The sequence below is a fragment of the Schistocerca americana genome, chromosome 6, assembly GCF_021461395.2.
Source record: "Schistocerca americana isolate TAMUIC-IGC-003095 chromosome 6, iqSchAmer2.1, whole genome shotgun sequence".
In the NCBI taxonomy this organism is placed as follows: domain Eukaryota; kingdom Metazoa; phylum Arthropoda; class Insecta; order Orthoptera; family Acrididae; genus Schistocerca; species Schistocerca americana.
The window spans coordinates 361,067,197-361,092,902 of NC_060124.1; the positions used below are offsets into that span (position 1 = coordinate 361,067,197).

Here is a 25,706-nt window from a genome sequence, read left to right on the forward strand (position 1 = left end):
CAATCTGAAGCCAGCGTGCCTATTTGAGTCCAGGAGGCAGTGCATTAGCACTCTTGGCTAACGTGGCAGGTTTGTCTAATAGGTGACTCCTCCCTCGTTATTTCATTAGCTGGGTACACATTATGTAATATGATTCTTTTGTCTCAGTTGTGACATTTCCAGAAACCAGTTTATTACATGTTTGAGAGCTTAATCACGCTTAAATACATGGTACATTGGTTTTGGAGAATGTACTCCTGTTCTTCCAACGGTTTAAAAGTATAGATATGATGTGTAACTCTGCAAACAGATTTTTCTGTTTATGTTTTGAGGAAAAAAATTTCACATTATCAAAGGCTTATTTATGTAATGTTTCACAAGGGTCATGTTTATGATAATAGGAAACCAAAATGTCATATCTGCATGTGCACTTGTAAGATAGGCATTCATTATGTTTTTCTCTGTAGAATAAGTCAAGTGTTTTGTACAGTTGAATGATATCCCATTTTTTATTTTTTTGATAACAAAAAAATATTTATGCTTTCTTATTTGTGTAAAACAAATGATTTTCCCAGTTGATGGTGTCAAGTTTATTAGTTAATAGCTTACATTTGTCTCTATGCCAAATGAGTGGAGATAAAAGTTAAGATATTACAGGACTTTCGGGAAGATTACCTTTTAGTATTGCATGTACAACATTCAAGATATGGTTGTATATTACTTCTGCATACATAATTTTACAAATATGCTGCAGAAGATAATGGTATTCAATGGTCAGATTAAATCTAGACAAATTGAAGAAATGTTTTAAAATAAATAAATATATTTACAGACAACATTCACTTGATTGAACGTAATTTATAAGACATTACTGCAAATGAATAAAACACATTTATTCTTTTGTGCAGTGAACTGGTTTCGTCGGGAGTATGGCAGAACTGAATCTACTGACAGCCAAGAAGGCAGCGATTCTCCCATTGAAGGAGGTTTTGTTCGACAGACATCTCTGCAACAGACTCCTAAGCAGGGACCACACAAAGGTGCAGCAAGGTGAGCAGAATATAATGTTAGTATAAACATGGGGTGTTTGAACATTACAATTAATTCTGAAACATTGAGTTCACTCTTGGCTCTTTACATGACTTTATGACAATACCTCCATTTCTTAACATGGACAGTGAATAGTATAAAATTAGCTGTAGATCCCAAAGTATTCACGAGATGTGCATAACATAACTGACCCTCAACAATGATTTATGTGAAACATCCTGGCAGATTAAAACTATGCTGGAACAGGTCTGCAACCTGTGACCTTTGCCTGTTGCACCAGGTGCTTTATCTACTGAGCTGTCCAAGGCCAACTCATGGCCCAACATTACAGATTTTCTTCCACAGTTTTAATCTGCCAGGAAGTTTAAAATCAGTGCACACCCAACTTAAAAGTAAAAATTCATTCTGGAAACAGATTCTCCAAGCTGTGGGCAAGTCATGTCTCAGCTATTATATCCTTTCTTCCAGAAAAGTAGCATGAATGGTCACAGGTTTGTTCGACCAGTGGAGATGCTGAAGAAGCTGAGATAACAAATACTTGAAGATAGATGCAAACTATTCTATGAAGAACTAGTTTTAAGCAAGAAATCTAGAAATATATTACACCCTCCTTTCTATTGCTTCTAAGGAGTGTGAAAATAAGATTATAACAATTACAGTGCATGATCAGTCGTCTTTCCCACATCCATTGTGAGTGGATGAGGAAGAAGCAAGGGATCTAGAGCCATGAGAAGTACCCTATGCCACGCACTTGACAGTGGTTTGCACAGATATTGATGTAAATATTGATTGTAGAGATTTCTTCATTGTGAAATAATTGTTTTTCTTATTGATTGCTAATTTTTTCCCAGTTTATGTAGCCAATGATTCAAATATAACCAGAGAATTTGGTCTCTACATTTTTCAAAAGGAGGAACTCCTTATAGTCATTTCAAAGACCTAAGCCAGGCATTACTGAATTATATAATAAATATTCAAGAATTGAGTGTCACGTGTCAACTCACTGCTTTTTGATGAAGATATATGTTTATTCCCATATATTTTATTCCAGGTGTTGAAGTAAATGTACCATTATTTATATTTTTCTGAATTACACTTAATCACTTAATATAGGATTTTCTTTACATTCCTGAAATCTGTACACATATAGGAATCTAAATGCTAGGAGATAATTGGCAGCTTTTCAATGTAACAGAGGAACCATCATTGTTTTATAAAGTAGCCCACTTTTGTGCTATTTTTCATATATTAAATGTAGGCCAAGAACAAAGAAATAGTCTTTATCATTTAAATGGTATTTAATTAATCCCATTTCAGATTCTATGGATGAATATATGAATAACTTTGCAGCTTTAAGTACCCTAAGGCATTTATTTTATTTCATCTGCGGAAAAACAGCATTAATTCTCATTTGAAGAAATAATTTTACATTTTTCATTGTTATGCTGTATTTTATGTTTACATGTTTTAATATAATTAATTTATTGTTTGTTCTCAGTATTTTGCTTTAAATTAAGAAAGTAGTCTCTATTAGCGCCTTAATATACTTTCCAGCCATGTTGGCCAGACCTTGCAAAAAGCAAAGAAACGAGTAGAAGATCAGCTGAACAAATTTGGTTTTGGAAAAGGCAAGAAGAAAGATGGGGGTGTGGAAGAGACAGCTGGAAGTTGTAAGTACCATATGTTTACTTATACATTCATTGGATTTATTTTATCATTAAGGAGAATTGTTTTTGAACATGGTAATTTCTTGTCCCTTTTAAGGAGACAAATTTGTATCTCTTTGCCCTTTTGCTATCTCAACCTTCTGTTTTATTCTCTATCATCTTCATGTTGTACTCCTGTTTAGTCCTAAGTACAGAATAAAATGAGTCATCATTTTCAAGCTTTGTTTTTTTGTCCTGTGGAGCAGAGTGTGAAATGTTTTTGTGGCTGCTTTTAGCTGTCTAAGAAAAGCTGTGGTTCCCTTTTATAGGAAGTTGAATGGACATGATAAGCAATAATGAGACATTCTGAATAATCCTAAAATGCTGCTCTTTGCTCTTAAAGAACAAAAAAATCCTAAGTTTGAAATTTTTTGCCTGTACCTCGTAGGAGGAAAGCCTTATTAAGAATTGGTGCATAATAGAATTATAAAACATTTTGTTAAAATTCAATCATTTATGAAATCATTACTATCGACCACATGTTTCAGATAAGTGGAAATAAGTGACCCATTTTTATTTTGTTATACGTACTGCAACAATTCTGTCATTATACAAATATGAAAATGTTGAAATACTATATACAGTAATTAATTAAAAAACAAACCGCCATGATTGGTGACTTAACCTAGGCAATTTAAATGTTTTAGCCATTCTTTTTGCTCAGCTGATACAAATACTGCAGGGTTATTGTGTATTGTTGTTCTTCTCTGCTTCTATCAGATTCATATTTTCAAAGTTTATCCATTGCTAATGAATTATCTTGTTTTACAGACATGAGTCGACGAAATTCTCTGGAAACAGGATACCACTCAAGGGATTCAGAATTCGTTGTATTGAAGGAACGTAAACTTGTTCCACTTCGACCGGTGTTAGAAGGCATGCAGAGATTTGCATTCTTGCTAGAAACAAACCAACCCGGCTCTGTACCTGATCCTCCCCTTCTGGCAGCCTCGCTTGATTTGGTAACTATTGTAAATTTGCTATCTACAACTCTCCTCCATCCCCCCTCCATCTTTTGCTTCTATAAAAATTGCTGTCTAATATACATCACATAAATAGTTTTACCAAGAAGCAAACAATCATGTTGATTCAGAATTGTCAGGTGAGGTCTCTGTTGTAATAAGTAACAGAAGTTCACTTTGTATGCTTGTTGGCATACATGACATATTTGAGAACTACTATAATGTTCCCTTGAGTTGCATTTAATATTGTTCCTTCATATTGCATTAATATAATGTGTATTAATATCATGAGAGTCAATAATTGTGAACACATGAAAATTTTTGGTTCGAACCAAAGATATGATTTGAATGTAAGAAAGCTTATGTTACTGAAGACTGGAGAGATAAATTTACTTTTAATGTGATGGGTGTTACTGTTTATTGTAAAACTACAACCTAATATCATGGCACTCTCAATATTATGAAGACTTGAGTGGTGTTTTAAATTAATGGGCACCTTTGTTGAAAACGTTAATTCACTCCAATCAGTATCAGTAAAAGGCAGAAGAACTGTCATTGCTAAAATCTAAGAGCACCAGAAATCATGCATTATCACAAAACCAAACACCGTTCAAGTTAGCTCTTAAAAATTCAAGTTTGTGGTTTGAGTCACTGAATAAATCTGCAACTACTTCCTGAGATTTTAGTGATAGGTGTTTCCTGTGTTATATACCTATGCCAAAAGGTTTCTGAGCCCATTTTAATAGAAAATACATCTCTAACTCATTTTTCAAATGTACTAAATCTTCAGTTATGACATGCTTAGCCGAATCAAAATCAAATTTACCATCAGCAATAAATTCATTTATTTGTGAAAACATTTCAAGTGAGATATTCCTCTAACACATATACACAACAGTACCTGGTTGGATATTCTTTCTGCACTTAATTTGCTTAGTAGCAGATGATATAGATGCAAGATTTTTGCACATCCTTGCATTAATGTTTTACTCTTTACAGAATTCTTTGCTGCAATTTGTTTCATGTTTCTTTCCAACCACGTGGAGCAGAAATTCACTTGCTCTGTAGAAACAATGATCAAGTAGGAATGATTTTAATTTTTTATTAAATACAATCAGGGACTTACTCTTTATTATTTCTGATGGCAGGCTATTGTATATTTTAATGCCTTTGTTGAAGGGAGAGTTTTTAAAGGCAGAGGTGCACATTTCTTTAACATGGAGTTCCATTTTCTGTCTAGTACCATAGTAATGGACATATACATTTTTATTAAATTTTGTAATATTACTTTTTACAAATTCGCGTAGTTCTAGTATATACAGGCTGCCAAGGGGTAGGATGAGCAACTTTTGGAAGAGAGGTCTGCAGCTATCAGTCGGCTTTGCCTTGTTCATTATCCTTATAGCTCGATTTTAGGTGAGGAGGATGTTTGGGCTATGTGTAGAGTCTTCCCAGAATATAATACCATACTGCATTACACTGTGGAATTGTGCATAGTAGGCTGTGTGAACAGTTTCCAGCCTTGTGTAGTATGCAAGGATTCGTAGGGCATAGCACACTTGGTTTAGCTTACTATTAGTTTTATTAATGTGTGTTTGCCATTTTAGATTATCCTGAATCCATAGGCCTAGAAATCTTGTTTCTGTTTTTGGGGATATTTGGGATCCATGTAATTTCATTTCAGGCATAATTTTATTTGATCTTAGGCGGAAAATTAGCTAAGTGGTTTCCTTTGGGTTAACTATGAGCTTGTTACTCTCAAACCAATCACCAAGTATGTCTGTATTTTCATTTATGGCCTCTTGGAGTTCATGTTCATTTTTTCTTGTTATGAGGATACTGGTATCATCTGTGAAGAGTGTACTGGTGCTGGCATTGATGTTTGACGGTAGGTCATTTATGTACACAAGGAAGAGCACTGGTCCAAGTATTGAGCCTTGGGGCACACCTTGTGTAATATTGCAATAGTCAGAGTAGTATGTTTCGATATGTCCTTGGTTGTTATGTTTTATTGACACTTTTTGTTTCCTATTTGTCAGGTGTGAGCTGAACCAGTTTAGTGGGATGCCTCTGATGCCATATGACTCCAGTTTGTTGAGAAGAATCTTGTGGTCTATGACATCAAATGCCTTGGACAGATCTAGGAAGAGCCCAACTGCTTTTTGTTTTTTGTCTTGAGCATCTAGGGTGCAGTGTAAATACTCATTTATGGCAGTTGTCATGGATTTGTTTTTTCTGAAAGTGTGCTGGGCATCAGATAGTATCTGGTTCTTATCACGAAAATTTATTAGTATTTGGTGAACTAGTCTCTCCGAAAGTTTACCAAACACAGGTAACAGCGATAAGGGTCTGTAATTTTCTGCATTGAGTTTTTCACCTTTCTTAAAGACTGGGATGACTTTAGCCACTTTCATGCATTTTGGAAATGTACCTGCCATCAACGATGAGTTGTACACATTTGAGAGTGGGAGAGCTCTTTTGTTTATGGAGTTTTTGATGATAAAATCTGAGATGTCATCGATTCCAATGATAATTTATTCTTGAGGTACTTTGCACTTAGTACAATTTCCTCAGGAGTAGTTTCCCAGAAGAATATAGATTCTGCAGGAGTTGTTATTTTGTTTTGTCTGTTGGGTGTGGGTTTGTTGAAGCTTTGTAACAGATTTTTGACAATATTTTCATAGTAATTGTTGAAGATATTTGCAATTTCTTGTGGATTAGTAACTCTGGTGTTGATAAGCAACCAGTAAAAATATTACTATATTGCCTGCATTTTTCACTTTAACATGAAATCCAGCTATTCTTCCTGTCATTTCCGTTCAGATTCAGCTTCAGATTCTTTATTGCCATTGACCACGTACAGTAGAATAGGCTTTTACAGTGACAGTAAGATAAAATATTGATCACATTACACGTAAAAATTAAATATCTTATATACAGCTATAATATCAATTATTAATATCAATATTGTCAATATCATAGAACTCTTTTGTATGATAACATGGGTTTTTTGTTAGCCAGTCATAAAATTTTATTTTGAACTTTTTAAAAGGCAAGGATCGAGCGGGAAGAGGAATTTTGTTAAAAATTTTGAGGGCATTAACTTTATGAGAGTTTCCTGTTATTGCTAGTGTGTGCCTTGGAATGTCAATGTTTGCCTTATTTCCAGTATCGTGTTTGCAAATTGTTGCCATGACAATACATTCTCTAATGTTATTCCTGACAACATCAAAGAATGTGCGCTTTCAGCACATGCTGCTGCACATTTATTCCATTTCATCAAAATACTCATTCACTTGTTGATAAATTAGATGTAACATGTCAGGCCTGTTTCGTCTATTGGTAAATATCTAGACATGGAACCAAGAAGTTGTGGAATTGAATCCTGCATTTTTAACCTAGCCTTCTCCTCTCCACAATGTGAGGAGTCACCAGAAATGACACCTGGTTTGGATTCCATGTTAAACTGTAAGTCCCCTTTCCCCACTGGGATAAACGGGGTTGGTTAGAGACTCCCAAGTCGCCCAAGTAGCGTCCAATAGAATGAGTTGCACCAGGGTAGTGAACTACATGAAATTTTATTTTATTTTGTCTGCAATATGCTCCACTAATAACTGACAACTCTCATCTGAAAAATACTGGGGTGTTCCAGCATCAGACAATTTACCTATGTGAATTGCAGATTTCAAACTTTCCTTGATTCTCAGAATAAGCTGCAAACACTGGTCATTTCTAATTTCCAAAATATTTCTGATAACCCTCACCCCCTCTTCCCCCCACACACATGACCCCAGAATAATTTCAGTCATTCTTACTGCCACTAGTAACACATAATATTCAACTGTAGTATATGATTTCTTGGCGTTTGGGGTTAAGCAAGAGACTCCATAGGATGATCGTAAGTGCTTCATATCAATCAGTGTACGAGATTCTACAGACTCATTTTGGATTTTCCCAGATTCCAGCAGCTGCTTAGAAAACTTTTACAGATTTATTGGAAGAGAAAGCATTTTTTTGTAAATAGATGTTTTGTTTAATTTTGCGAGTTTCAGGCATCAACCAACCAAGCATGTGGCAGTAAATGTAAATCTAAATTATTGGATAAACACTCGCTGTCGCCCCCTCCCTCCCCCCTCCACTCTCTCTCTCTCTCTTACACACACACACACACATACACACACACAAACACACACACACACACACACACACACACACACACACAAACACACACACTCACTCACACTCTTAAGTCATGCAAGCCCAGCTAACACACCCAAGGTCACTGTTGTCTTTAAGCATTGAGACCCAACTGTGGTGAACAGCAAATGGGATGAGGAGGGGGGAATGAGAGGAAGATGGAAAGAGAAAGAAAGAGAGTTCTTGTTGTTGTGGTCTGGTTTGATGCAGCTCTCCATGCTACTCTATCCTGTGCAAGCTTCTTCATCTCCCAGTACGTACTGCAACCTACATCCTTCTGAATCTTCTTAGTGTATTCATCTCTTAGTCTCCCTCTACGATTTTTACCCTCCACGCTGCCCTCCAATACTAAATTGGTGATCCCTTGATGCCTCAGGACATGTCCTACCAACCGATCCCTTCTTCTAGTCAAGTTGTGCCACAAACTCCTCTTCTCCCCAATCCTATTCAGTACCTCCTCGTTAGTTATGTGATCTACCCATCTAATCTTCAGCATTCTTCTGTAGCACCACACTTCGAAAGCTTCTATTCTCTTCTTGTCCAAACTATTTATCGTCCATGTTTCACTTCCATGCATGGCTACATTCCATACAAATACTTTCAGAAATGACTTCCTGACACTTAAATCTATACTTGATGTTAACAAATTTCTCTTCTTCATAAACGCTTTCCTTTCCATTGCCAGTCTACATTTTATATCCTCTCTACTTCGACCTTCATCAGTTATTTTGCTCCCCAAATAGCAAAACTCCTTTACTACTTTAAGTGTCTCATTTCCTAATCTAATTCCCTCAGCATCACCCGACTTAATTTGACTACATTCCATTATCCTCGTTTTGCTTTTGTTGATGTTCATCTTATATCGTCCTTTCAAGACACTGTCCATTCCGTTGAAACTGCTCTTCCAAGTCCTTTGCTGTCTCTGACAGAATTACAATGTCATCGGCGAACCTCATAGTTTTTATTTCTTCTCCATGGATTTTAATACCTACTCCGAATTTTTCTTTTGTTTCCTTTACTGCTTGCTCATTATACAGATTGAACAATATCAGGGAGAGGCTACAACCCTGTCTCACTCCCTTCCCAACCACTGCTTCCTTTTCATGCCCCTCGACCCTTATTACTGCCACCTGGTTTCTGTACAAATTGTAAATAGCCTTTCGCTCCCTGTATCTTACCCCCCCCCCCCCCCCCCCCTGCTCTTTTCAGAATTTGAAAGAGAGTATTCCAGTCAACATTGTCAAAAGCTTTCTCTAAGTCTACAAATGCTAGAAACGTAGGTTTGCCTTTTCTTAATCTAGCTTCTAAAATAAGTCGTAGGGTCAGTATTGCCTCATGTGTTCCCATATTTCTACGGAATCCAAACTGATCTTCCCTGAGGTCGGCTTCTACCAGTTTTTCAATTCGTCTGTAAAGAATTCGCGTTAGTATTTTGCAGCTGTGACTTATTAAACTGATAGTTCAGTAATTTTCACATCTGTCAACGCCTGCTTTCTTTGGGATTAGAATTATTATATTCTTCTTGAAGTCTGAGGGTATTTCGCCTGTCTCACACGTTTTGCTCACCAGATGGTAGAGTTTTGTCAGGACTGGCTCTCCCCAGGCTGCCAGTAGTTCTAATGGAATGTTGTCTACTCCCGGGGCCTTGTATCGACTTAGGTCTTTCAGTGCTCTATCAAACTCTTCACACAGTATCATATCTCCCATTTCATCTTCATCTACATTCTCTTCCATTTCTATAATATTGTCCTCAAGTACTGTGATGGACATAGCGCCCCCACAGAGAGTACCTCTGCCGTTGTGAACCAGTACCTTCAACCTGTTATCCACAGCCTACCCTCCTACATAAAAGACACAAACCACTTCCTCTACTAGTCCAGTCCACGAAGGAAAATTAGGGGAAAATATCTGTGTAGTCACAAATTTTCGTACAGTGATACGAAGCAGTGCCATGAGCACTATACTAGATATGCTAACTGGTGAAGTGTGATCATCACGGTGAAGGGAAGTGTGTTTAAAGGTTACTTTTTTTTAGTTTTTCTTGAATAACTCAAAAATATCAGTTTCCTAGTACAAAATTAGACTACATTAAATTCTACAAAAAGGTCCTATTCGTTTTTCTTCTGGAATTAGTAGAGGTAGAAAAATGGTAGATTGTTAGAAATAGTGTTGTAATTGTAGGAAATTAATGTTTATTGTTAAACAAAGTCATTCAATACAGTTCTGCACTGCTGTGTTATGAACAAAATACAATTGTATGGAATATCAGACCAATGGTGTGATTGGGCTGAGGAGTTTCTAGCAAACAGTACACAACATGTCAGTTTGACTGGAGAGAAGTCTCCAGACATAAAAGTAACTTTGGACATGCCCTAAGGGAGTGTTACAATATTTCCCTCAATATTAGTTTATTTCTCTGTTCTCTGATTATAACATCTCCACTACTTAGTGTTAATGGAGTAGTGATGTGAACTTCTATCTTGAGGCTCCTAGGCAAATAATAAACTTTTTCTGTGCATACAATATAAGCTTTGATTACAGTGGTTATCATTGCAGTTATTTTTTACTATTATAATGAATATCAAAGAGGACCTTGAATGTGGCTGTCATCTCATAACATTTGCTTACTCTATGGCTAATAGACTGTGGTGACTGGCACTATGAAGATCCAGATCAAGTGAAAAAGATGATACCATGGTCTCATTATTCTATAAACTCAAATAAATAAACATATTTACATGAATTTATTGAAATATAGTAATCATTATGACATAAAGATTGTTGTTGTTGTTGTGGTCAGTCCTGAGACTGGTTTGATGCAGCTCTCCATGCTACTCTATCCTGTGCAAGCATTTTCATCTCCCAGACATAAAGATAGGAAATACTAAAATACATGCCTGTCATGTCCCAGGTAAAAAAAGATAGCTGTGTTCCAGCAGTATTTGTAACACTAAAAGCATAACACCGTCCATTTTTTTTATTGTAATGCTTACTTTGTATCGACAGCATTTCCACAATCTACAGTATTCCTTAGAGGTGAGAGAGACAACAATTTTACCAATTACACATGATGAAAAGGGTTAAACAGTGAGGTACGGTCTTCTCACCATACAGGACAACATACCATTCATGTAGTCATTACCATTCACCACTGCTAGTGGCAATGAATGGAGGAGTGATGGTTACTACTGTATTCAGTGACCAGTAACACTCTTCCAGAATGCAGCGTTTTCTCTTTTAGCTGTGATCAAATACTTAATGTGAGTTATCTGCTTCATGCTGTATTCATCAGAGACTCAGTAGTGAAATTCCAACTGCATATTACACATTTGTTTGGTTCTGCAATCATAGCTTTACTGTTAGCAAATCCCAAGCCAATTTTCTATTTCAAGGAAAGAGCAAACAATGGCAAGTCCAAGTTTGAATATTGACAATGCTAGAAAAGGACTGATCGCTACTCACCATAAAGATGACACATTGAGTTGCAAACAGGCCCATTGAGCTGTCAGTCAAAGCCTTCTTCAGAAAGGAGATACGCAAGACCCTCATTTGACTAATTCTTCAGTATTGACAATCAGTCTGGATGCCTTACCAGATAGATTAATAGATGAGATAGAGAAGTTCCAAATGATAACAGTATGTTTAATCTTGAGTCCATTTAGTAAGCTCATATGTGTCATGGAGCTGTGTTGCGTGTCATAGGGAGGTTTACTGGCAAAATTACAAACGTTCATTTAAAGGCAAATCAAGCACTATATTACTTCATCCCACAAGGATCTTATGATGACACTGAAATCAAAGTAAGATAGCAAAATTTTCAGTCTTGTTGATGTGTCTTTCAATAACTCAACAACTCTACAGTTCATGAGTTGTAACATTTACTCCTAAATTATTTACATTGCACCAGGAATTTTTATTACCATATCTATTCTAAAAAAAATCATGAAGTCACAGTATCTACATTTAGCCATATTGTCACTATTACTTAAGAATTATACTAACTTGGCTTGAGGAGACTGTGTAGCAATAGACTTGTAGGCAGTTGACAAAAGCCATATGTTTGGATTAATGTCAATTCAAATTTAATAAATGTGCATAAAAAGTTTGCAAAGATGATATTACATGATTCATAGGGCACTGCAGTTCATGACAAACTTTGAAACTTGTAGTTTCATCATGTAAAATTGTATACGAGCTTAAATAAAATGAGGACGATATTTTGTCGTAGTGTCAAATGCAACACAAGCAGCTGAATTTAACAGCTAGGCCTGTCTGTTGTGCTCACATTATGATGAAGATCCTTCGATACCATGTTGATGAAACTACACTTTGGTAAATAAATACACCACTGTATTAGAAAACACAGTAGATGGATTTTATTATTATTTTATCCGTTCATTTCAGAGTCCCCATTTTACCAAGAATGGTCACTATGGGGATCTGAAAGTACTCTTTATTAATTATTAATTCAAAGTTTTAATTTCTTGCTCATGCTGCCAATCATATCTCCAGAATAATATTAAAGTGATTTACTTCTTTTAAGAGATCTATTGCAAATAATGATGCAATTAATTATAGAACATAGGTTAAAATAAAGATTAATTGCTTTAAATGTAAACATAGAGTATGACATCAATTTTATTCTTTTCTTTTGTTGAGTAAAATAATTTGATTTTAGCCTCATGCACCAGTTCATTTCAGAGTCTCCATTTTACCAAGAATGGTCACTATGGGGATCTGAAAGTACTCTTTATTAATTATTAATTCAAAGTTTTAATTTCTTGCTCATGCTGCCAATCATATCTCCAGAATAATATTAAAGTGATTTACTTCTTTTAAGAGATCTATTGCAAATAATGATGCAATTAATTATAGAACATAGGTTAAAATAAAGATTAATTGCTTTAAATGTAAACATAGAGTATGACATCAATTTTATTCTTTTCTTTTGTTGAGTAAAATAATTTGATTTTAGCCTCATGCACCAGTTGTTGCTAGAGCTGCACTGTTGTTGGAGTGTGCACATTTTGTGCACAGCTGTAACAAAGGACAGTGGCCAGCTTGGATGAAACTGAATTTTCCAATGTTTCGACCATCAGGACCAATACCAGCACGGGGTGTACCAACTGGCTTGAAACGTACTCATACTCAACAAAGAACAGCTGGAAAAATGTTCTATCAGTGGGGTGAGGTATGTGTCACAGCACTTGTTCATTTGCGTAACTAATATTAATATCCAGTCTCAGTAAAATATCTTGAAATTCACTGGAGCTACATACTGAGAAGCTTAGTATATTATGAAAGTTCCACTGCAGTCTTGAAAATTTCCTTGTCATGCTGTTAACTGTGTAAATGGCAAATGAAAGTAGGAAATATATGATTGTAATAACAAGATAAAAGCACTGAACCCACTGTGCCACCATCAGGAGAAGAGTGTCCACAAACATCTAGCCTGTTGTAAGAAATTTTAGCAAACATGGGACTCAGGCACAGTTCATATGTCTACTTGTGCACTTTTAAGCCTATGAATTTGTGCTCTGCTGTTCTAGTGATCAGACAACTTTCTCATTAAACTGTTCAGACCTTCACAATTTATACAGCTGTTGGAAAAGTGGCTATGGTTTTTCTTCATGCAAATGTCACCGAACTGTAGAGCCATGATGTGGTTATATGCTGAAAGATATTTGTTTATTTCCTTTAATTATACCTTGTTGCATAGTGTTCTACGTAGGCCATATTTTCTGTGTGCAGTGATATTTCTGCATTTGCTTTGGAGTAAAAAAATAAAGACTCTATGGTTAAAACTACAGAAAGGTATCCTAATTGTGCCAAGTCATCACACACTCTCTTTGCAAAATAATTTCGAGAAACTGGAAGTATGAATATAGTACTCCAACAAAAAACGAGAGATACTGATAAGAAAAATATGACTCAACATCTTATCACCAGTAAGGCACAATCCACATTTCATGGCAAGGTAGCTTGAATGTGGGCAGTATCAGCCAAAGCAGCTTTTTTTTCAAATACTACATTCCAACACATTTCATTCTTTTCACATTTTTTCAATCAACAGCTTCGTGGCAATGAATTTCAAAATTGGGTACAGTTCTTCAAATGGTGTCTCCAAAAACAATGAATTTAAACAGCATTTCTATTTACAATTTTGTTTATGGATGAAGCATCATTTACTAGAAATATAAATATGAAGTGCTGTATAACATGGACCTGTGCTGCAATAAATCCAGATTAAATTCACTGTGCGGTATATAGATGAAGACTTACTATATACCATGTATCAATGATCAGTGTTAACATTTTGAGTACTTGGTATGACAATCATAATAATAAATGCATGAACCTAACTGAGTTACATGTTTGCTTTCATTTGACGTGTATGTGAGACCTCTTCTCCTACCACAAGACATTAGTTTGTAGCTCTGTTATCTTATTACCATTTGATCACTCACCACACATTATGTTGTTGTTATCCTTTCAAAGACTTACCAGTGACACAGAAAGAAGTATATATTTACATTAAAAAGCAGTCAGTGTCATAATCTGGCAGCTATAACTGTTAAAAATTACTTGTGTATGTTAGAAGATGTGCCACATTTCTTCTGTAATTTAATGGAAAATAATTCACCTCCATGTATTTATCTGTTCCGAATGTATTTTGCATGGGCCTTCTTTGCTGTCTGACCATATATATACTGAAGAGCCAAAGAAATTGGTACATCTGCCAAATATCATGTAGGGCTCCCATTAGCACTCAGAAGTGTCGTAACACGATGTGGTATGGACTTGACTAATGTCCAAGTAGTGCTGGAGGGAACTGACACCATGAATCCTGCAGAGCTGTCACAGTGAAGATCTCTTCTGAACATCATGTTGCAAGACATGCTCAATAATGTTCATTTCTAGGGAGTTTGGTGGCAAGCAGAAGTGTTTAAACTCAGAAGAGTGTTACTGGAGTCGCTCTGTAGCAATTCTGGATGTGTAGGGTGTCACATTGTCCTGCTGAATTACCAAAGTCCCTCAGAATGGACAATGGGCATGAATGGATGCAGATGATTAGATAGGATGCTTATGTATGTAGCACCTGTCAGAGTTGTATCTAGACATATCAGGAGTCGTCTGATAGCACTCCAAATGCAATGTCCCACACCATTACAGAGCCTCCACCAGCTTGAACAGTCCCCTGCTGACATGCAGGGTCCATGGATTCATAAGGCTATCTCCATACCCATACACATCCATTGGCTCAATACAGTTTGACCAGGCAACATGTTTCCAGTCATCAACAGTCCAATGTCGTTGTTGACAGGCCCAAGCGAGGTGTAAACTTTGTGTTGTGCAGTCATCAAGAGTACATGAGTGGGCCTTTGGCTCCAAAAACCCATATCAATGATGTTTCATTGAATGGTTCACACCTTGACACTTGTTGAAGGCAGCAATTTGTTGAAGGGTGGGAGTTCTTCAATTTTGTTGGTTCCATTCTTGCAGGATCTTCTTCCAGCTGCAGCAGTGTCAAAGATTTGATGTTTTACCAGATTCCTGATACTCATGATACACTCATGAAATACCCACTTCATCACTTCCTCAGAGATGCTGTGTCCTGTTGCTCATGGGCTGACTATAACACCATGTTCAAACTCACTTAAATCGTGATAACCTGCCATTGTAGCAGCAGTAACTGATCTAACAACTGTGCCAGACACTTGTTGTCTTATATAGGCATTGCCAACTGCAGTACTGTATTCTGCTTGTTTACATATCGCTGTATTTGAAAATGCATGCCTATACCTGTTTCTTTGGCACTTTGGTGTAAATATTTCATATCAAAATCATGCTGTAGCCCCATCACAATGAGAAACCTTTTGAAATAATGTGCAAAACAAGAGACAGCTTTGTTGTTGTTAATCTGTCCTCCCACTTCTTATCTCTCTCTCTCTCTCTCTCTCTCTCTCTCTCTCTCTCTCTCTCTCTCTATCTGTCTATCTATCCATGTATCTATCTGTCCTTGTGTCTACCTGTCTCTCATCTGTCTGTCTGTCTGTCTGTCTGTCTCCCTATACACATAATCAACTCAGTATAATAATAATTAAAAATGTCATGTAAAGTTGCCACTGTTTGCAACATCATTTAACATATTCTTTACATTTGTTAAATCCTAATAAAACATCTTTGTTTATATCAGCTTACAGAAAGTGTATGTGACATGAAAACAAATAGAAAATGAGCCTATGACCACTGAAAGATATTTATAATTTTCCTTCTACATGTGTAATCTTCAACCCACAGTGAAGTGCCAGGCAGAGTGTAATTCCCATTGTACCATTTATTATGATTTCTTCTTCTGCCATTCATATGGCGCACAGGAAGAATGATCACCTAAACATCTCTGTGCATGCTCTTACTAGTCTAACTTTGCCTAAAGTAGTGATACATGTGGAGTTATAGTATATTCATAGATTCAGTGCTGCCAGTTCAGTTTTTTCAGTATTTCGATGATGTTTAAAAAAAAAAAAAACCTATGTATGTTCAATATCCCCCGTTAGTTCTATCTGATGCAGGACCCAGACTCTTCAGCCAAGTTCTATGGTGTTTGGTGAGCAATCTCATTTGTAGATTGACCACACTCCCACAGTGTTCTAGCAGTGAACCAAACACTTAACACTTGCTTTACCTATGACTGAACCTATGTGATCATTCTGTTACATATCCCTACAAATTTTTACACCCGGGTATCTATATGCCCAGTTCCAATTGTGACTCGTTGATTTTGTTATCATAGGACACTGCCGTTTTTCATTTTGTGAAGTGCCTACATTTCTGTACATTTCAAGCAAGTTACCAGTCTGTATATGGCTTTGAAATCCTATCAAGATTTAATTGAATACCACTGCACCATTTTTCAGACAATATTTCATTATAGAGAAGTTCATCACCAGCAAAAGTTGTAAGATTATTATTACTGTCTGCTGGGTCATTATTACTTGAAATAAACAACAAAGGTCCGAACGCAATTCCCTGGAACATGCCTGAAGATATTTCCAATGTCAATGACTGCATCCAGGACTATATTCTTCACAGTCCCTATCAAGAAAACCTTGACCCCTTCACAAATTTTGATCGATGCCTAATACACTAGTACTTTTTCCTAAGAAATATCTGGATGGTACTAAGTTTAATATTTTCCAGAAGTGTTTGAGCTCAGAGTATGTTCTAAGACTCAACAGTAAATGGATTCAGAGATATTGGATGGTAGTTTTGTGGACCACTTTTGCTTTCTGTCCAATCAATGGGTGTGACATGTGCTTCCTTCTAACCACTGGGCATAGTTTTTTGTTTGAGGGATCTTTAGTATATTATGGTTAAAAGAGGGTTAACTCAGCTGTAAATTCATGTATAGAATTTGATAGGAACTCCACCAGGTCCTGGAGCCTTTTTCAGTTTTAACGACTTCAGTTGTTCGTCAGTACCACTGGCACTAAAATCTGTTTCATTCATCTTTTCAGTGGTAAGAGAATTAAATTGGGACATTATTCCTGAGTCTTCTTTTGTAAAGGAAAATTTGGAAATGGATCTCAGTATTTCTTGTTTTGCTTTGCTACCCTGTATTAAATAATTGTTCACCTTTGGAATTGTGGCGACTATCGACCAAGTCGCGGGTAATATCTTTGTTTTTGGCAAGCTCTTTGCCCCAGTCTGTGGTCGCACGTGAAAGTGTACGGACGTGTACCGAGAATTCAGAATGTAAACAACTGTATATGTGTGCTTACGAGAAATAAAGATAGTGTTTATTACATGTGGTGTAGCGTGCATCATTGGAATCGGCAACCCTACCACGCTAAACCCATACTGGTGACCCCGAATTTTGTTTGCGAGTGCTACAACGAAATCTTATACCATCGAGCAGTACACAATGGCTCGCTTGCCGCCTGCTACACCGAACACGTGCCAACTAAGTGTTCCAACGGACGCTTCGGCATGGTTTTACAATTATCCACCGGGCGTCCGCAATAGTTCTACGCAGGTTCCGAACACATCGACTAGCTGTACTCAACAGGACAGTGTTTATACAATTCCACAGCCACGTGTTCCGAGTGCTCAACAGCCGACGCAATGTGCTCAAACCCCAGTGACTATGTTTACAGGTTTCCCAAGTGCAAGTGTGAATTTTCCACCCGAATCAGTGACTGTACAAATCGAGCCGGACGCTCAAGACAGGAGAGTTCATATTTCTGCCGGAACTCCGGATTTTGCACCAACCCCCCCTACACCACCAGCGTCCGCTTTACGAGTGTTTCCGACGGCACACGCCGTTCCTGCCGCGTGTGTTCCACAAACATTAGGTGATTTTAACTATTTTAATGCACCTGTAGGGGAGGGGCCCGGAAACTGTATTCCGTCGTTCGCCGCACATCGGTCGACTACGGTCCATTCTACCGCGCCGGTCCATTCTACGCCCGTCGGCGTTACTCCGTTGACCGCTCGATTCGTTGATTTCTCGACCAAGGTCGAGCCAGCCGCGCCTACCGTGCCGCGTGCCACTGACAGTGGCGGAAGCTGGTGCACCGCTACTGCACCCGAGACAATTACGTTGCAGAACTATGGACAGGGAGAGACAGTTTCTGATAAACATTTATGTCAACACTTTCCCACCCGTTGGCCGAAGCTACCACCCCTTCGCAAGGATCACCCACGCACATGGTTTGCCTTGGTCGACCACGTCCTGCAGCTACATGGCGTCGCCGACGACAATTCGAAGTTCCTATGCTTACTGTGTCACCTCCATGACGAACTGGATCTGATCTGCGACATTGTGGCTTCGCCCCCCGCTACGGACAAATATGCGTTCGCCCGACGCACCATCCTCGAGCGACTATCCACATCGACAGAGGAAGCTATCCGCCTCATCAGTCAGGAATCACTGGGATCCAGGTCCCCGTCGCAACTCTGGCGTCATCTCCGCGCTATGATTGACACACATCACATGCCGGACATTACACTTTGGACCATCTGGTTGCTGAAACTTCCCCCGCAAGTTCAACTTCACCTTCTACATGTAACTTCGGCCCCACTAGATGCCAAACTGAAGATCGCAGACCAGGTTTACAACATTCTGCCTCCCCCGCATACCCCCCCAGGGTGCCCTCAGGCCTCAGGGGTTGGCACACCTGGGCGGCAGTTCCCATCCTGCAGTACAGAGTGCGCACGACTCGCTCCACGCATGCGCGCGGAGCCAACGCCGCCTGGCAACCGCCGCAGTAACTCCTCTCCTACCAGCACTACTGCAGCGTCGCCATCGAAGGGAACTACAAACAAGTCCCCCTCCACTGCCGCTTCGACCTCAACCAGCGCGACGGGCGACGCCACGCGCCGCCCCGCTTGGTGTTATTTCCACTCCCGCTTTGGCGACGCGGCTAAGAAATGTCGTTCTCCATGCGCGTTCCCAAACTAATAACGCGACCCAATTCAGGCGCTATGGGCCGCGTTGCACCGCACAGACGCCTATCACTAAATACTTCTTCTCCTCATGCGCCAGGACGCTTGTACGTGAAAGATGCAGTGTCTTGCCTTTCATTTCTAGTCGACACGGGGGCCGAGGTTAGTGTGATACCTTTGTCCGCAGGTATTAAATTCGAGCTTCAGCCTTGCCCCCCGCTTCGAGCCGCCAATAATTCCCTGATCCGCTCTCATGGAATAACGAATTTAAGCCTTAAACTGCAGGACATTAATACGCCCTTACAGTGGACTTTCGTTATCGTGGACGTGGATGAACCCGTGCTTGGGGTAGATTTTCTCTTAGCCCACGCACTGTCACCCAACCTACAACGAGGTACACTAACCTTTAACTCGGGAGACCGTACCACCGGTTCAGATATCTTACCCCTCTCATCCGAAAGCGCCATTCTGCTGTGTGAGCTAGCGGAAACTGCTGTTGCAGTGCTTTCTCTTAGATCACACAACGACGAACTTCGGGACAGCAATGGGGCCCTCCGCTTATGCATCGCCGCCGTGCAAGCCAAGCTCACCGACGCGCGTAAGCAGACCGCCCAGCTGTCGCACACGGCCACGCCCCCAACCCTCGCACCACTTCCTCGCACCTGCAGCCGACGCCGCGTGACATTTCTACTGCCGGACGGAAGCTGTACCCGCGACGCTACCAGGTACCCCACCGAGCTCTTCGACAAGGACTACCAGTGGATCACCGCCACTGCTGCTGAACTGCCGGCCTTGGACACACACACGTGTGCATTACAGGTTAGTCACAGTGCAACGGGTGCTGGTCCAGCATCCCCATCGGTGTTCGCGATCAATAACGGTACTGTCCACAGAATAAATACCACAGAAGGCCCACCGGTACGTGCAAAGGCTAGGCGTTTAAATCCGGAAAAACTTAAACACGCTAAAGCTATTGTTCAGGAACTTTTAGATAATAAGACTATCCGCCCTTCTTCTAGTTGTTGGTCGTCACCCATTCATTTGGTGCCCAAGAAAGATGACACTTTCCGCCTCTGCGGTGACTACCGGGCGCTTAACGCCAGAACAATTTTAGATAATTATCCCGTCCCAAATATTCAAGACTTTGCTTCCCAGCTGCATGGGGCACAAATTTTCAGTGTAGTCGATTGTCATAAGGCGTACCACCAACTGCCAATGGCACCTGAGGACGTTGAAAAGACCGCTATCATCACCCCGTTCGGGTTGTTCGAGTATTTGTTTATGCCATTTGGCCTTAAAAATGCTGCACAGACGTGGCAACGGTTCATCGACTCGCTGGTTGGAAAACTGAACTTTGCATATGCGTACCTGGACGACTTGTTAATTTTTTCTTCCTCCCTCGAGGAACATGAACAACATTTAAATACAGTGTTCCAACTATTAAAAGCAAACGGTACCGCAGTGAACAATACTAAGTCACAACTCCGCCGCACCAGTGTCACTTTTCTGGGCCACAGAGTTTCTGGCGACGGCATCCGCCCCCTAACGGAACGGGTGGAGGCCATTAGTACGGTGCCTTTGCCCAAAGATTTTCAGGGCCTCCGCCGCTTCCTTGGAACGGTAAATTACTACCGTAAACATATTCCCCGCGCTGCCGACATACAAGCCCCACTGACGGATGCCCTCGCAGGAAAAAACACATCAGGGTCTCGGGCGGTCACGTGGACTCCAGATATGCGTCGCGCATTTGATAATCTAAAGTCAGCCTTACAGACAGCTGTTACGCTTGCTCACCCCATTCCTGATGCTCCCATCTCGCTTACTACAGACGCAAGTGATACAGCAGTGGGGGCAGTACTTCAGCAATCCGTGGGTTCTGTTGTACAGCCGCTCAGATTTTTCTCCCACAAACTGACCGCTTCCCAACGTAAATGGTCGACCTTCGACCGGGAACTGTTTGCTATTTACGCTGCTATCAAATATTTCCAAGACGATATCGAAGGTCGCCATCTCGTGGTATTTACCGACCACGAGCCATTGGTTTACGCTTTCCGTAACCCAGGTAAGGACTCATCCCCGAGACGTTTTAGGCATATGGACCTTATATGTCAGTTTATGAATGACATACGTTACGTCAAAGGTGCAGACAATGTCGTCGCTGATTTTCTGTCTCGGGTGTCGGTTTTATCTTCACAACTGGACCTCAGTGAGCTCCCTAAATTGCAGACAGAGGATACTGAACTCGCAGCATTGCGTTCCGATATCAAAACAGGACTCAAACTAGAGTTACGGACACTTCCTGGGTTTTCATCACCCATCTGGTGCGACATTTCAACAGGACGCATACGCCCGGTGATTCCTGCACCTCTCCGCCGGGACATATTTAATAGTATCCACGACTTGGCACACCCTGGCATTCGCGCCTCCGCACGTCTGGTATCTGAACGTTTTGTTTGGCCCGGGGTGATAAAACAGTGTCGCAGTTGGGCACGAGCATGTGTGGCTTGTCAGCGCGCAAAAGTAGGACGTCATGCACAGCCCCCCATGGGTACGTTCGATGTGGCAAAAAGAAGATTCCAGCACATACACATCGATATCGTCGGGCCCTTACCCCCCTCAGGCCCCTTCCGTTAGATACTGTCTGCAATTGACAGGTTTACCCGCTGGGTAGAGGTAATTCCTCTCACTACTATCTCAGCTGACGCAGTGGCCCGAGCCCTGCTGTTAATGTGGATCTCGCACTTCGGCTGCCCAGTCTCTGTCACCACCGACCAGGGCCGCCAGTTCAAGTCTGCCCTCTTCCGACAGCTTTGTGAACTGTGTGGGGTGAAACGATTTAGGACTACAGCATACCACCCCCAGAGCAATGGGCTTGTGGAACGCTGGCACCGAACGCTTAAAGCTTCCCTGATGTGCCACGGAGGTGAGTGGGCCGATGCTTTACCATGGGTAATGTTAGGCGTTCGGGCCGCGTACAAAGAGGACCTTGGCGCATCCCTGGCAGAGGTACTGTATGGAGAACCCCTCACACTCCCAGCAGAGTTAGTCGAGCCTTCCCTTCCTCCAGATCAAATCTGTGACTCGACATTCGTTGGGCAGGTCAAGGAGCTAATTGCTAACATCCGCGTGCCGCCTCCTCGACCACACACGCCCCCTCCCGTATTTCTGCATAAGGACTTGGCGTCGTGCACTCATGTCATGGTGCGTGATGACACCATCCGACCGGCACTCAGACCTCCATATACGGGCCCGCACAGAGTCATATCACGGCGTACCAACACGTTCGAAGTGCTCATTAACAGCACGCCTCAAACGGTATCCGTCTGCCGCCTCAAACCTGCATGGACTCTGGGAGAACTGCCCGATACCCCACCCAGTCAGACCCCATCCCCTGCTGCACCCACCTCGCATGAGGCATCTACCGACAGTCCATGGATGAGCGACGCCCATTCCCACACGTGTGACGTTCCCCACTCCCAGTCGTGTGACAGTGCTACAGGTGCGTGTGACATTCCTATGCAGAGTGATGCGTGTGATGACTTACCCTCCTACAGGCAGCCCCTCGCCTCTCCCCTGTTAGGATTCAGTGATGTATCAGGGACCAGCCTCAGAGCGTGTGATGTCACCGATGACGACTCGTGTGGAGATTCTGTCAACCCGTATAAGGAAGTGGTAGTGAATGTCAACACAGATCTTATTTGCAGCTCTAATGTGTTTTTTGTTATGCAGCCGGGTAATGTGTACATCTTCTACGAACAAGCCAGCTTCCCCAGTGACAACTTAACTCACATTCATCTCCTCCAGTCTGTCCCCTTGCCTGTTGGTACTGACCCATCAACGGTCAAAGTCCTACGTACCGCCACAGGCATTCAGATCCGCTATCCTGGCCCCTCACAACCCACCATCCCCTCCCCAGATCCCTCAACTGCTGTACGAGGATTCACCCGGTCAGGCAGGACCGTCCGCCCCCCTCGCTGGCTCGAAGACTTCAATTACTAATGTAATGTAATGTAAGGTATGGTTTCTGATTAAACACCCTCTCCCTCCCCCCTGGGTGTTCCCTTTACATGTATGCCCCAATATTTATGTTTGTGCTCCACACTCTAGGGGGGGGGCTAATGTGGCGACTATCGACCAAGTCGCGGGTAATATCTTTGTTTTTGGCAAGCTCTTTGCCCCAGTCTGTGGTCGCGCGTGAAAGTGTACGGACGTGTACCAAGAATTCAGAATGTAAACAACTGTATATGTGTGCTTACGAGAAATAAAGATAGTGTTTATTACATGTGGTGTAGTGTGCATCATTGGAATCGGCAACCCTACCACGCTAAACCCATAGAATCAAAGCATCCACACAAATTTGGGCATTGTATTGAAACAGTATTTGTCTCATACTGCCAGCTATTGCCAAAGGTCACCATACAAGAAGCCAAATGTTTGTACCTTCTTAATAGTAATAACGCTGCTGCATGATGAAGGTGAAATTCTCTGAAATGCATACTGGACCAAACAATAAATGTGACTTTAGTAATTTGTATTTTGAAATACATATTCATGGATACCATAGGCATACCTAACCTAGAAATATTCACATTTAAATATCAAGACTCTACTTTCTTGAGATACACAAACATGGTAATTCATAGTAGATAGTGCCTTAAAAGTGACTAATTCATCTTTAGATTAGCTTTTCTGTAATGTTTGTTAAAATTTCAAAATTAATAAACATTTATTTGTGTCTTGCAGACATCACAATAAGGTACTGACGTAAAAGAGACAGAGCAGACTCTGTGAAGAATGGCATGTTCATCACAAGTTCACTTAGTAAGTGTGATTGTCATGGAGATGCTCAACAAACTCCCGTGTCAGAAGCTACAAAATGAGATTTTTGTCGCTGATAAGTTTACTGTTGAAACTGCTGAGAGTGTACATTCCAAGAAGAGTTGGGAGACATATTATTTCATCCAACATACATCTCACAAAAATACTGTAACAAGAAAATGGGAACAGAACTCATATGGGGATTAGTGATTGTTGCTCTTCCCATTGACTATTCGTGGATGGAACAGGGAAAGGGGGGGGGGGGGGGGGGGTGGAGATAATAGCGCTACCAGAACTAACCAAGGTGTCTTACTGTAAGGTGGCTTGCAGAGCACAAATGTAGACTGAAACAGAGCACAAGCCATACTTGTCTACTAAAAGGCAGCAGAGTGAGTTATAACTACCACTTATTCACAAGCATGTACTGCACAATATGTAACACACTCTGAAATCAAATATCAAGACTTGCCTTGCACAAAGTGGGGTTCTTCTTGACATCCATCTTGGGATTGCAAAGACACCTAACACAAAGTATCCTAAAACCATGAACAACTGTAACAAGGTGAATTTGGTATTTATTGAATTCTACAGAACTTGTTATTCAAAATGAAAAATATCTTTCTGAAGAACATACAATCTACAAAAATCTCTATCCATATTTGTGACTGGTTGGGAATTTCTTGAAATGATGAATGCAGAAAATTGTCTGGGGAGAGGGTTATTCTCAGACATAGATGTGATTTTGTATGCACACCAGAAGTTGTTAAAATTGTACCACTGTTTGCGTTAACACATGAAAATTCAAAGTATACTGTTGTTTCAGGCCCTTGGCAATCGCTTAGAAGAGCTATTACAGAAAGATAAACAGCATGTTCCAGAAGTTGTATCTATGGTTACTGAAGAAGGAAGGCAAAAAGAACTGCTTATGGAAGATGAAGAGGAGGATTTCCTCGATGAAGGTGCAGCAGTCTTTTTATATGTTTTGTTCAAGTTAAAGTCCATGACTTTTTGATGTGCTGAAGCTTCATACTAATGTCTGTTGGAACCCAGATCTCTGACAGACATCATCACCAGAAAGTGGTTGCTGCAGTATCACTCTGAGTTAACTACTAATGCAACAATAACATTGATGACCCTCAGAATTTTATGCCCAGAGGGAGTGTTCTCTTTCACTCAAGTTATTCTTCACAGCATGTGCAACTAATGTGCAGTGTAAACATAACTTTCAGCATTAGTGGACACACATTCTATAAATTTTATGTGCCACAGTTTTACTGTATGCTGAAAGTTTTTATTTCGTTCTCTGACACACCAGTAATTGTATTTCCATCAAAAAATATTATTATGACATAGGTCTTGGCTAGCAGATCATTGAACTGTTTGCTTTGTAGTCACTGGTTGTCTGCTGACTCAGGAAGTATAAAGTTGTTTGTTGCTGTTGCATGAGGTTTTGCTAAAATTATCTACAATATACCAAGTGAATACATTTCAGCACATGTTTAATGAAAATACAGGCCACATCTCTGCTGCTTATCCATGGTAAGAG

At 40.3% G+C, this 25,706-nt stretch overlaps 1 protein-coding gene across 1 annotated transcript in view; it reads left to right on the plus strand.

The window, feature by feature from the left end:
• Window positions 1-25,706, plus strand: part of LOC124619340 (protein unc-80 homolog) — a 905,779-nt gene that overhangs the window by 401,047 nt on the left and 479,026 nt on the right. Inside the window, exons 24-28 of the mRNA XM_047145658.1 lie at window positions 888-1,029; window positions 2,584-2,699; window positions 3,507-3,697; window positions 12,870-13,085; window positions 24,984-25,119. Of these exons, the coding sequence (XP_047001614.1) occupies window positions 888-1,029; window positions 2,584-2,699; window positions 3,507-3,697; window positions 12,870-13,085; window positions 24,984-25,119 (801 nt within the window). The remainder of the gene's footprint in view (window positions 1-887; window positions 1,030-2,583; window positions 2,700-3,506; window positions 3,698-12,869; window positions 13,086-24,983; window positions 25,120-25,706) is intronic.